Source organism: Pseudophryne corroboree, chromosome 12 (genome assembly GCF_028390025.1).
Source record: "Pseudophryne corroboree isolate aPseCor3 chromosome 12, aPseCor3.hap2, whole genome shotgun sequence".
Classification (NCBI taxonomy): domain Eukaryota; kingdom Metazoa; phylum Chordata; class Amphibia; order Anura; family Myobatrachidae; genus Pseudophryne; species Pseudophryne corroboree.
Window position 1 is genome coordinate 41,666,091 of NC_086455.1, and position 14,052 is coordinate 41,680,142.

The 14,052-nt window shown below is 44.7% G+C and overlaps 1 protein-coding gene across 4 annotated transcripts in view; it reads right to left on the minus strand.

Moving 5' to 3' along the window:
• The window catches only part of KIAA0586 (KIAA0586 ortholog), a 216,562-nt gene that overhangs the window by 139,301 nt on the left and 63,209 nt on the right, over window positions 1-14,052 (minus strand). For all 4 annotated transcript variants that reach the window (XM_063947395.1, XM_063947394.1, XM_063947397.1 and 1 more), the window contains exons 17-18: window positions 4,430-4,617; window positions 3,677-3,793 (exon numbers count right to left, since the gene is read on the minus strand). In XM_063947395.1, coding sequence (XP_063803465.1) covers window positions 3,677-3,793; window positions 4,430-4,617 — 305 coding nt within the window. The remainder of the gene's footprint in view (window positions 1-3,676; window positions 3,794-4,429; window positions 4,618-14,052) is intronic.

Genomic DNA, 14,052 nt, shown 5'->3' on the forward strand with positions numbered 1-14,052 from the left:
AAACGCCCGCAAATTTGACAAAACACGTGGATCGGTGGCGAAGTAGACAATACACGTGGTTTTCACCTTGACAGATTTTTCGACAAGTCGAAAAAGCGGAACGGGCTTTTAATAGGTCGAATGTGACTTCGACCTACAAATGGGCGGAAAGTGCAGTTTTTTCAAATTGTCGAATAATGGCACTAATTGAATACCTCCCTGTAGTCTGTCTGTTATTACTCAGTATTGTTTTATTACTGTTTGTTCCCAATTGTAAAGCGCAACAAAATATACTGACGCTACATAAGTAACTATTAATAAATAAATGAAATACATTTTTAATAGGAGATGGGGAGTTGTTCAGCAGCTTTACGGATGCCCAGTAGCAAATTAATTTGCTGCAAGAAATAAATAAAATAAAAAATAAGGGCACAAACCAGGCGCATACGCTACTGCTGCTGACTGGCATGAAACCTAAGACAGTCATCACTTTACATACAGTGGCAAATGTGATTTTTTTTCTCTAATGGAAGTATATTGCATCTGCAACAAAAAGGTACAACTGCAGCCAGCTCTTTCAATCAATTAGCAAGGAACACGCTTGATTCATTAACTCGTTAAACCAGGAGCAAACGCTGCTGTTGCGTAACGGCACGTAACACTGCAGTGGCAATTGTGACTATTTTTTGGATAATGAACGCAACGTTTTGCACTCCTGCAGATGCTGCAAATTGGCCTAGACCAGTGATGGCTAACCTTGACACTCCAGCTGTTGTTGAACTACACATAACAGCATGCCTTGCTACAGTTTTGCTATTTGGCCATGCTAAAACTGATGCAGGGCATGCTGGGATGTGCAGTTCAACAACAGATGGAGTGTCAAGGTTAGCCATCACTGGCCTAGACATACTTGAGCTTCTGTATACAACTGCAATAGTGTGAACGTAGGTGCATGATTCCACTCAATGGGGGTCATTCCGAGTTGTTCGCTCGTTGCCGATTTTCGCAACGGAGCGATTAAGGCAAAAATGCGCATGGTACGCAGTGCGCATGCGCTAAGTATTTTAGCACAAAACTTAGTAGATTTACTCACGTCCGAACGAAGAATTTTCATCGTTGAAGTGATCGGAGTGTGATTGACAGGAAGTGGGTGTTTCTGGGCGGAAACTGGCCGTTTTCTGGGAGTGTGCGGAAAAGCGCAGGTGTGTCAGGGAAAAACGCGGGAGTGTCTGGAGAAACGGGGGAGTGGCTGGCCGAACGCAGGGCGTGTTTGTGACGTCAAATCAGGAACGAAACGGCCTGAGCTGATCGCAATCTGTGAGTAGGTCTGGCGCTACTCAGAAACTGCTAAGAATTTTCTATTCGCAATTCTGCTAAGCTAAGATACACTCCCAGAGGGCGGCGGCCTAGCGCGTGCAATGCTGCTAAAAGCAGCTAGCGAGCAACTCGGAATGACCCCCCATATCATTTGTCTGTGTTGTTGTTCTATACTTTTGTGGTTGTGTTTCTGCGTTTCATATCAGTAAGGATCAGACTGTAATGTAAAACAATAGAGCAGAGGTGAAGCCAGAACACTATTTTTTTCTGCAGATTTCAGTTTTTAAGGCACATACACAAATGCATGGAACTGTACCCGATTTCCATACATGAGCTCTAACAAACATTGCAGCATCAAATTACACACACTATACTTTACGTGTGTAGAAAGTAAAGCAAACACAGTTTTATTTGTCCAAGAAAGAAAATGCAGATCTGTTTCCCGACCGTCTGTGCTTTAATCAAGTGCAACCTCACTCTGTAATTTAATCTGTTGTCTAATGTTATGGAAACAGCTTGTTTTATCACAATTCACACAGATGTTTTCCATTAGTTCCAAGTCTGTAAGGTTTGGTGACATTATTGAAAAGTTGCCAAAATCCAAAATGAAGAATGAATAAAATTACCTTTAAAAGCAGGGAGTCCTCGCAGGCGGATTGTTTGTTATGTTGGATGAGTAATTAAAGTATGAATAATTCATCTGTGCTGAACGCAATGAAAGCTCTAATGGAATACATAGGCTTTAACCCATTACCTATTCAACTAAAGAGGCTGTAGATATATAATCTACCGAAAGGTCCTCTTTTCTGGGGGGGTGAACGGAGTTTAACAAACAACTGTAAAAGCAGTCAATATCTTTCTAAGAATCCATCAGTCAACTGCAATATGTATCTGCAAAACATTTATGTCTAGTGCTAGCCAGGAGCATGTGGATGAGTTATGTCCACGGCACTCAAAGTCTGACTGTAGAATAATTTTGTTGTAGGAAATTATTTCTATGAAGGTGTTAGTAAGTATTTGTAGAGATGATCCATTTAATACAGTTCCATTGTTTACATTCTCTTCCCGATAATCATTTTATTTCATCCTAGAGATGCCCTGGCAATGTAAGACGTGACATTTTTCCAACAATACAACAAGTGGCCTAATAGCAGAAGAAAAGGCCATAATTGGTGGTAGATGTGCTGAGTGCCAGAAATGTCCAAATATATGAAGTAGTAGTAGCAGAATTAAGTCTCTGAGTCTGCATACAGCCTGCTATAATGGATAAGATAAAACTATATCTACACATTCCTCTGTGTGAGGCATGGGCATTCTATAAAAGTTAGTGTCGGTTACTATAAACTAAGAATCATTCACCTGTAAGTAACTGTTGGGTAGCCAGGTAAGTGGGGCTTGGCATTGCAACACTTATTTCCGACCACAGCAGAGCGTAGCAGGTATTTTGTGCCGCTTCCTTCAATCCCAAGGCTTAAATTGCAGCCTGAGTAGGACTCATGGTATAATTTTTTTTTTTAAAGTTTGGTTTAACAATTTTTTTTTTTTGCATTAATGTTTTAAAAATACACTGAATCCTGGTTATTATATTAATACTGCGAAGCATTCCTATGTATTAGAAACCTTGATCAACCATGTTTTAATACTTTCTAACATTAACAATCTTAAAGCTTTGATAGGACTTAATTTACATATATCAATAAAACCAATATTTTTACTGCTTATTTTTCCTATTACATCTGAATATATAGTACACAGACTCAACATATTAAACCCTACAAAGTACACCTAGAGACATCTCAACAGGACTGAAGGTTATGAATTGGAATAAACATGAAGGAGATTAAACCATGAGGTGTTTTGGAGTTGTTTACCATTTAAGATTGAGAATGTTCGTTGCGGTTTTCTCTGGATCCTTTAGGATTGTTAAGAGAGGAGTTCGTAGAATCTTATCTGATGCTAGGCAGATTTAGTACCTCTCCGATTTGGTTCATCCTCCCTATATCTCTGTTGTGTATGCAAATTTACTGCATTGGTTCAGCTCACTCAAATGAAGACCACAAGCAAAAAGAATGGATTACCACCAGGGGGATACCCTTATAATAGGCTTTATTTTATTTATTTATTTTTTTATCTTTAAAGGCATCCCAGATGCCATGCCTGTAGTCACAGCATAATAAGAAAAACCTTAGTGGGTTTTTTTTTTTAAATACATTTGGTTTAAATAATGGTTTAAACTGGCCAACTCTGGCAGGACTTCACAACGGCTAACTGCCCACCCCAATGGCTACTTACATTTACATTACTTTGTCCACTCCTAGTAATTTGCCATAATTGGAGGATATTCACATTAATAATCATTTCACGGACAGTAAACAGTTACCTGTATGTCTGGTTTGGCAGGACTGGGTGTACGAGATGTAGGATCAGTACTCTGACCTCTCTGGCTTGTGTCGGGGCTGTCACTGGCTATGCTATCTATATCAACACAGGGTAACGCCTAGAAAAAGAGGAAGCATATTACAGATGCGTCACTTTAGTTACAGGTACAATAAGGCCAGGTGATAACAGCACATATGATTTGAGAAAGCCATCATCTCTGCCAGTCCCGATCAATATCTAAAAGATCCCTAATCAGCATATATGGACACCTTAATTAGAGTATACAATTACAGCATAGTCAAATTAATATCTACAGAACAGAAAGAGTGAGATCACTCACTACTAGGAGCGCATGTTATATTAAAACAGTCAAAGACTTGTACAAAAATAATATGTCCAAACTTACTCCTAGTACTGAGCGGTCACACACTCTCTGTTCTGTCTATTGGTTGAACCCAGTATAAACCAGGCGGAGCTTTTAACCATTGCGCCCGGCTGTCTCTCTCTTTGTTGTCTGAATTAATATCTATGCATGAAGTAATGGACTTATGAATAAGTAATGTAGTCATTTGCTTTAATACAAACTTTAAGACTAAGACATTGTTGATGAAGGGCCCCTTTCAGGGTATTTAAGTTACAGGCAAATAAAAAGATCAAACCATGAAATAAACAAAGACTGAGAAAGAAAGTAGACCTATGTATATAGATGCTGCGTGTTTATTTAGAGCTGAGAAAGGTTAAATCTCTTGTGTACCTGCACACTCAGCTGTGGGGGATCCTTCTTCTCAGATCTCATCTCCACCACTGCTACCTTGGGTTTCACAGCCATTGCCTGGGGCTTAGGAGACACAGGTGGAGCAGACACATTTACCGTTACTGGATGAGGTCGACCAAGAATTACAGATGATGGTAAAGGAGCCGCTCCATCAAACCTTGACCGTCCTGAAATCAAAACAGTATCACAAATAAACATACACGGTCATTATTTTAGGCCCCGTGATATGCACATTGACCTGGCAATTTATCTTCATCCCATCCACCATCATAAAATTGCAACTGGTAGATACTGTTCTATTACCAACCAGGGACATTTCATTTTAACACCTGGGGGATCCTTTCTCAAGCAGTTTAAATAATGGGACCTACACATTAAAAGATAACACTGAACGATATGAACGTCCTCGTTGATTAATTAACGAAAACTTGTTCATATTGTTCAGTGTGGAATCACCAACGATGAACGATGTGCGGCCCCCGCGCTCGTTCATCGTTGGTGCCCCGTCGCTTATGCATGCAGGCCAATATGGACGAGATCGTCCATATTAGCATGCACTGCTATGGAGCCGGGTGACGGGGGGAGTGAAGAAACCCCCCCCCCCCACCGCCAGGTCGTCCACCGGCCGTATCGGTCGTCGGGCAGCTCGGCGGTGGGTCAACAAGTGTGTAGGGCCCATAAGGACGGACTGATTTTCTGTTTATATGGAAAAATCATAGTGTTTTATTTAAAAGTAAAATATATAATCTTATCCAGCTCCAAAAAGCAAGTTTTGCATTTAAAAAAAAAAAAAATGTCTCTTCTAGAATCACGGACCAAAAAGACATGATCTTGAGAATTCAGAGATCCAAAATAAAACAGAAAGGTCCTTAATTCTTGAGCAGGGATAGCTTGGAATAGTATAAATACTACTGATGCAGATGGTAGAGTTAGTTACCTAATGTGATCATGAGAGAACATGACTTACATAAGAGGAGAAAGTGAGCTTCCACCATCTCTGAATATTCATCTGCATTTAACGTTTGTTAATATACAAATCCCAGAAAGTCTCCCTCCTGGCCTGCATAGCTCGTGTACAGACTGCCTGGCACTAAGTGGTGTTCAAAGAACTCTTAAGCTGGAGAATGACATTTGGGTCTATTCCGCTGAAGGAAAGTACTCGCTTCCCCCTCGTGGCATCCTTCATGACATTTCCAGGCCACTCTCAGGGAAGGGACAAAAGATTGTAAAGAGTCATAGCTAGTATTGCACTTTTCCTTGTCCAAAGACGTTCCTCTAGAGATTTTAAATAGTCCACACAATTCCAGGCAAAGTACTTGTACAAGAAGTGTGTAAGTCTCTTAACAGTCCCACAATGGATTGGCAGGCCTGGCTCACGTGGGCTAAGGGACACACTGGCAAGTTGTGACCCAAGACCTACCCTGCAAGAACTGGAACCCGGGAAACCAGTACGATCTGACATTGCTGAAATGGCGAGGGTGTGGTGTCTCTAACCTAGAAGGTGTCACTTGAGACTGCGTAATGTTAGAGGGTGCCTGGCTGTCCAGCAGGTACTTTGGTCTAGTGCCATGAAAGGAAATAACTCTACAGGGATGTCAAGAGAAATAGATGTCAATCCCAGTAGCTACTCCAATAACAAGGAAAAAAAAGGAAGCACAAAGCAGATCTAGATGATCCATAGAAAGCAGCAGTCAGCGTCCGGTGGATTGTGCAGCGGTGTCCATAGCTGTACCGCTAGCCTACTGTAAGCATGATGCTGTGACAGACTTCATGGTCCCACCCTAGATACATGGACTATCATTGACAGGCTTGCTCCAATGCAATCACCTTCAGCGACAGGTACCTCCTTGGAAAACTCATAGACAGATACCACTACTCTCCGATGCTAATTTTGCACTCAGTGCTATGTGGCATGTAGTACCTTCTCCTCCAGCAACTCCATGTCTCCAGGATCTCTATGACAGTAGAGGGTAACTGTGGCCACTGCTCAGCCCTATAGACTGGATATTGGGTCTAATTCAGACCTGATCGCAGCAGCAAATTTGTTCTCTAATGGGCAAAACCATGTGCACTGCAGGGAGGCAGATATAACATGTGCAGAGAGAGTTAGATTTGGGTGGGGTGTGTTCAAACTGTAATCTAAATTGCAGTGTAAAAATAAAGCAGCCAGTATCTACCCTGCACAGAAACAAAATAACCCACCCAAATCTACCTCTCTCTGCACGTTATATCTGCCCCACCTGCAGTGCACATGCTTGTGCCCATTAGAGTAAGATTTTGCTGCTGCAATCAGGTCTGAATTAGGCCCATTGTACAGAAAGAATATAAAGCGCTGATAGCATCTGACTAATATGAAATATATTTTTAAATAACCATGAAACTAAAACAGGAAATTGTGCTGAGACTGAAGCAGTTATATCTCCTGCGCTTCTAAAATGGCTGCGGCTCCACTTGACCCGCTTTAACCAGGTAGAGGGCTGGGGGGCACAGGATCCCCATGTCAGGAGAGGGTGGATGGAGGGTGCATACCACTCGCTACAATCTACAGTCTATGTGGATACAAATAAAGAAAGGGAATAGGAACATAAGGCACCATGCCTTATGGCACAGGAGCAGGGAGTAAGGGAGCAGGGAGTTATAGGAGAAAGAGGTCCCATTGCTCTAGGTCCTAGAAGGCACAGCATAACTCACCATTTCTGGTCCCCTACTGCAGATGGAGACACTACACAATATAACACAAGTGTCGCCTGACTTGTTCAATTTAAGTGTCTCTGCCTCACAAAACGGAATGCCAGGCTGTTCGGTTCACATCTCCCATCTTCAGCCACCAAAAACAAATTAACCTAATTAGAAACTGACATGGTGCTGAACAGTCATAGACTGGATGACTCAATTTCTCTAGTCGGTGTTTAGTGACCACAGAATAATACATATTGATGTCTAAAATGTAAAAAGAATAAAATGCAGATTTAATGGCTAAATTAAAACCATTTTGTTCCTAGACGAGCAGCGGGAGGCTGGCTTCCAGTCATACGAGGTGACATGTATATTACGTCTCTGCCTTGGGAGAGCATCCTGAAGTGACATCTAGTGGCGGAAATAAAAACGCATTACTCAAAGCTCTTTCCATCTATACGACAGCTCTGGTCACTTGACTTTGGTAAATAGTCAGAAAAGGTAGGTTGCAGACCTAAGCGGCGCTATATGTAGTGCAGCGGCTGAGAAACCACTGTGGAAGCGGAGACTGTCACACAATCGTGTAATTTACACATTACACACAGGGAAGCCTTGTGGTATAAACCAACTTATCAGTATGGCTCATCATTTATTTGGTAACAGTGATGACGCAGTGATGACACTGGTACCTAGTGAGTTACATTCATATTAAAAGAAGTTGTAATGAACTAGTTAGACAAACATCTCTGCAGGCAATCAGATTTGTTCCTGTACCCCTACCCTTATAACTGATCTCTCTTCTCTCAGCTCAGGGCCTGATTCTGATTTGGACGTAAAGCAAAAACAGCAAGTACCTTTGTATCTGGAACAAACCAACTGCCATGCAAGGGGAGCAAATACATCTATATCGTTTCTGTGCAGGGTAAATACCGGCTAATTCTGCATGTAGGATACAATGTTAGACAGCTTCATTTCTACACTGCAATTTAGATTTCAGTTTGAACACACCCCACCCAAATCTAACTCTCTCTGCACATGTTACATCTGCCCCACCTGCAGTGCACATGGTTTTGCCCAGGTGTACAGTAGCAAGTTTTTTGTTTTGTTTTTGCTCTACTTCCAAATCAGAATCAGGGCCACAGTGGAACCCCAGAGATAGCTTGTACATAGCAGGGGTTGTACCCATGTGCTGTCTGCAGACTGAAGTGTTGTCCTAAGACATATTCTATAGGGTTAGACAAACTTGTAAAAGGCTTCAGCAATGTACAAATGCATTTACAGGCATCATTTATTTGTAAAGACAAAAGCCCCCGCCCCCTCAGGTGCCTTGGTTACTGAGAACTTGCCACAGGTTGCTGGTCCAGGATCACATGTCAATTTATGGTCAATGTGATTGGCAGCCACCAGCTCTGGTTTTGCCTATCATAAAATACAGTATGTGGACAGTGGCTACTCCTGTCCACCAGCACGTAACTGACCCTAAGGGAGGCACTCAATATACCGGCTGTCGGGATCCCGCCGCACAGCATACCGACACCGGAATCCCGACAGCCGGTATACCAACAACTATTCTCCCTCTTGGGGTGTCCACGACCCACCTGGAGGGAGAATAAATAGCAAGCAGCGTCGCGAGAACAGCGAGCAAGGGGCTCTTTTGCGCTTGCCCCACTGCTGGCATTCCGTTACGATCCCGGCATGCTGGGCGCCGGGATCCCGAGCGTCGGCCACTCATACTACACCCATAAGTAGGACAGGTCGGCACAATGTATTTAACAGAATATTTTTTTTCTGAATTTCTCAGTAAGAAGCTTTAGGCCTAGAGGTGCTGTGGAAAAAATCAAACAAAAAAATAAGAATTTACTCACCGGTAATTCTATTTCTCGTAGTCCGTAGTGGATGCTGGGAACTCCGTAAGGACCATGGGGAATAGCGGGCTCCGAAGGAGGCTGGGCACTCTAGAAAGATCTTAGACTACCTGGTGTGCACTGGCTCCTCCCACCATGACCCTCCTCCAAGCCTCAGTTAGGTACTGTGCCCGGACGAGCGTACACAATAAGGAAGGATTTTGAATCCCGGGTAAGACTCATACCAGCCACACCAATCACACCGTACAACTCGTGATATGAAACACAGTTAACAGTATGAAACAATAGAGCCTCTCAACAGATGGCTCAACAATAACCCGATTTAGTTAACAATAACTATGTACAAGTATTGCAGATAAACCGCACTTGGGATGGGCGCCCAGCATCCACTACGGACTACGAGAAATAGAATTACCGGTGAGTAAATTCTTATTTTCTCTAACGTCCTAGTGGATGCTGGGAACTCCGTAAGGACCATGGGGATTATACCAAAGCTCCCAAACGGGCGGGAGAGTGCGGATGACTCTGCAGCACTGAATGAGAGAACTCCAGGTCCTCCTCAGCCAGGGTATCAAATTTGTAGAATTTTGCAAACGTGTTTGCCCCTGACCAAGTAGCTGCTCGGCAAAGTTGTAAAGCCGAGACCTCTCGGGCAGCCGCCCAAGATGAGCCCACCTTCCTTGTGGAATGGGCATTGACAGATTTTGGCTGTGGCAGGCCTGCCACAGTATGTGCAAGCTGAATTGTACTACAAATCCAACGAGCAATAGTCTGCTTAGAAGCAGGAGCACCCAGCTTGTTAGGTGCATATAGGATAAACAGCGAGTCAGATTTTCTGACTCTAGCCGTTCTGGAAACATATATTTTCAGTGCCCTGACAACGTCTAGCAACTTGGAGTCCTCCAAGTCCCTAGTAGCCTAGGCACCACAATAGGCTGGTTCAGGTGAAACGCTGACACCACCTTTGGGAGAAACTGGGGACGAGTCCTCAATTCTGCCCTATCCATATGAAAAATCAAATAAGGGCTTTTACAAGACAAAGCCGCCCACTTTGATACTCGCCTGGCAGAAGCCAAGGCCAATAACATAACCACCTTCCACGTGAGATATTTCAGATCCACGGTTTTTAGTGGTTCAAACCAATGTGATTTTAAGAAACTCAACACCACGTTGAGATCCCAAGGTGCCACAGGAGGCACAAACGGGGGCTGACTCTGCAGCACTCCTTTTATAAATGTCTGAACTTAAGGTACTGAAGCTAGTTCTTTTTGAAAGAAAATCGACAGAGCCGAGATCTGTACCTTAATGGAACCCAATTTAAGGCCCATAGTCACTCCTGCTTGCAGGAAATGCAGAAATCGACCTAGTTGAAATTCCTCTGTTGGGGCCCTTTCGGCCTCACACCATGCAACATATTTTCGCCATATGCGGTGATAATGAGTTGCTGTAACCTCTTTCCTGGCTTTAGTAAGCGTAGAAATGACTTCCTCCGGAATGCCCTTTTCCTTCAGGATCCGGCGTTCAACCGCCATGCCGACAAACGCAGCCGCGGTAAGTCTTGGAACAGACAGGGCCCCTGCTGCCGCAGGTCCTGTCTGAGTGGCAGAGGCCATGGGTCCTCTGATATAAATTCTTGAAGTTCTGGGTACCAAGCTCTTCTTGGCCATCCACGAGTATCGTTCTTACTCCTCGCCTTCTTATTATTCTCAGTACCTTTGGTATGAGAGGCAGAGGGGAGAACACATAAACCGACTGGTACACCCACGGTGTTACCAGAGCGTCCATAGCTATCGCCTGAGGGTCCCTTGACCCGGTGCAATATCTTTTATAGCTTTTTGTTGAGGCGGGACGCCATCATGTCCACCTGTGGCCTTTCCCAATGGTGTACAATCCTATTGGAAGACTTCTGGAGGAAGTCCCCATTCTCCCGGGTGGAGGTCGTGTCTGTTGAGAAGATCTGCTTCCCAGTTGTCCACTCCGGGAATGAACACTGCTGACAGTGCTAACACATGATTTTCCGCCTATCGGAGAATCCTTGTGGCTTCTGCCATCGCCATCCTGCTTCTTGTGCCGCCCTGTTGGTTTACATGGGCGACTGCCGTGATGTTGTCTGATTGGATCAGTACCGGCTGGTTTTGAAGCAGAGGCCTTGCCGGCCTCAGGGCATTGTAAATGGCCCTCAGGTCCAGAATATTTATGTGTAGGGAAATAACCTGACTTGACCAAAGTCCCTGGAAATTTCTTCCCTGTGTGACTGCCTCCCAGCCTCAAAGGCTGGAATCCATGGTCACTAGGACCTAGTCCTGTATGCCGAACCTGCGGCCCTCTTGAAGATGGGCACTCTGCAGCCACCACAGTAGAGATACCCTGGTCCTTGGAGACAGGGTTATCAGCCTATGCATCGGAAGATGCGATCCGGACCACTTGTCCAACAGGTCCCTCTGAAAAGTTCTTGTATGGAACCTGCCTAATGGGATTGCTTCGTAGGAAGCTACCATTTTTCCCAGGACTCGCGTGCAATGATGCACCGCTACCTATTTTGGCTTCAGGAGGTCTCTGACTAGAGATGACAACTCCTTGGCTTTCTCCTCCGGGAGAAACACTATTTCTGGTTTATGTCCAGAACCATCCCCAGGAACAGTAGACGTGTCATAGGAACCAGCTGTGACTTTGGACTGTTTAGAATCCAACCATGCTGTTGTAGCACTTTCCAAAATAGTGCTACCCCGACTACCAACTGCTCCTTGGACCTCGCCCTTATAACGAGATTGTCCAAGTACGGGATAATTACAACTCCCTTTTTTTGAAGGAGTATCAACATTTCGGCCATTACCTTGATAAAACACCCTCGGTGCCATGTACAGTCCAAACGGCAGTGTCTGGACTTGGTAATGGTAATCCTGTACCACAAATCTGAGGTACTCCTGGCGAGGATGGTAAATGGGGACATGCAGGTAAGCATCCTTGATGTCCCAGGATACCATGTAATCCCCCTCGTCCAGGCTTGGAATAACCGCCCTGAGCGATTCCATCTTGAACTTGAATTTTTGTGTTCAAGGATTTTAAATATAAAATGGGTCACACCGAACCATGCGGTTTCGGTACCCCAACCCGTGTGGAATAGTAACCCCGTCCTTGTTGAAGTAGGGGCACCTTGAGTATTACCTGCTGGGAATACCGCTTATTAATTGCCTCTAGCACAGCCTCCCTGCCTGAGGGAGTTGTCAGCAAGGCATATTTTAGGAAACGGCTGGGGGGAGACATCTCGAATTCCAGCTTGTACCCCTGAAATACTACTTGAAAGAAACAGGGATCCACCTGTGAGCGAGCCCACTAATTGCTGAAATTTTTGAGACGGCCCCCCACCGTACCTGGCTACACCTGTGGAGCACCCGCGTCATGGTGTGGCCTCACAGGAGGCGGGGGAAGAATCTTGATTCTGGGAACAGGCTGACTGGTGCAGCTTTTTTCCCTCTACCCTTGTCTCTGTACAGAAAGGAAGCGCCATTTGACCCGCTTGCTTTTCTGAAGCCGAAAGGACTGTACCTTTGTCTGTGAGGAAACCTGAGGTAAAATTATTTCTTCCCAGCAGTTGCTGTGGATACGAGGTCCCAGAGACCATCCCCAAATAATTCCTCACCCTTATAAGGCTCTCTATGCGCTTTTTAAGTCAGCATCACCTGTCCAGTGACAGGTCTCTAATACCCTCCTGACAGAATGGACATTACATTTATTTTGGATGCCAGCCGGCAAAATATCCCTCTGTGCATCCCCCATATATAAGACGACGTCTTTAATATGTTTTTATGTTTGCCAACTAGTATCCCTGTTTGACAGGGTCACCGACCACGCTGCAGCAGCACTATCTGCAGGTCTCAGTCTAGTACCTGAGTGTGTAAATACAGACTTCAGGATAGCCTCCTGTTTTTTATCAACAGGTACCTATTAAAGTGGCCGTATCCTAAGACGGCAGTGCCACCTTTTTTGACAAACGTGTGAGCGCCTTATCCACCCTAGGGGATATCTCCCAGCGTAACTTATCCACCTGGCGGGAAAGGGTACGCCATCAGTAACTTTTTATAAATTACCAGTTTCTTAACGGGGGAACCCACGCTTTCACACACTTCATTTATTCATCTGATGGGGCAGGCATTCCCAACCACGGTCCTCAAGGCACACCAACAGTGCAGGTTTTAGTGCTATCCAGGCTGCTGCACAGATGGTTAAATCAAAATAACTGAGCTACTAATTAAGTCACCTGTGCTGAAGCCTGGATATCACTAAAACCTGCACTGTTAGTGTGCCTTGAGGACCGTGGTTGGGAATGCCTGTGATGGGGGAACAAAACACTGCCTGTTTTTTCTCCCCAAACCTAAAACCCATTTTTAGAGGTGCTTGGGTTAAAGTCAGAAATGTATAACACATTTTTTATTGCCGGGATCACGTCACGGATGTTCCTAGTGGATTGTGTATATGTCTCCACCTTGTCGACACTGGAGTCAGACTCCGTGTCGACATCTGTGTCTGCCATCTGAGAGAGCGGGCGTTTTTGAGCCCCTGATGGCCTTTGAGACGCCTGGGCAGGCGCGGGCTGCGAAGCCGGCTGTCCCACAGCTGTTACGTCATCCACCCTTTTATGTAAGGAGTTGACACTGTCGGTTAATACCTTTCACCTATCCATCCACTCTGGTGTCGGCCCCACAGGGGGCGACATCACATATATCGGCCTCTGTTCTGTCACCATATAAGCCTCCTCATTCAACATGTCGACACAGCCGTACCGACACACCGCAGACACACAGGGAATGCTCTAAACGAGGACAGGACCCACAAAAGCCCTTTGGGGGGACAGAGTAAGAGTATGCCAGCACACACCAGAGCGCTATATATATACAGGGACTAACTGAGTTATGTCCCTAATAGCTTTTATATAATATACTGTATACAGTGCCAATTTTAATGCCCCCCCTCTCTTTTCCCTCTGTAGAATTGCAGGGAAGAGCCAGGGAGCTTCCCTCCAGCCGAGCTGTGAGGGAAAAATGGCGCCAGTGTGCTGAGGAG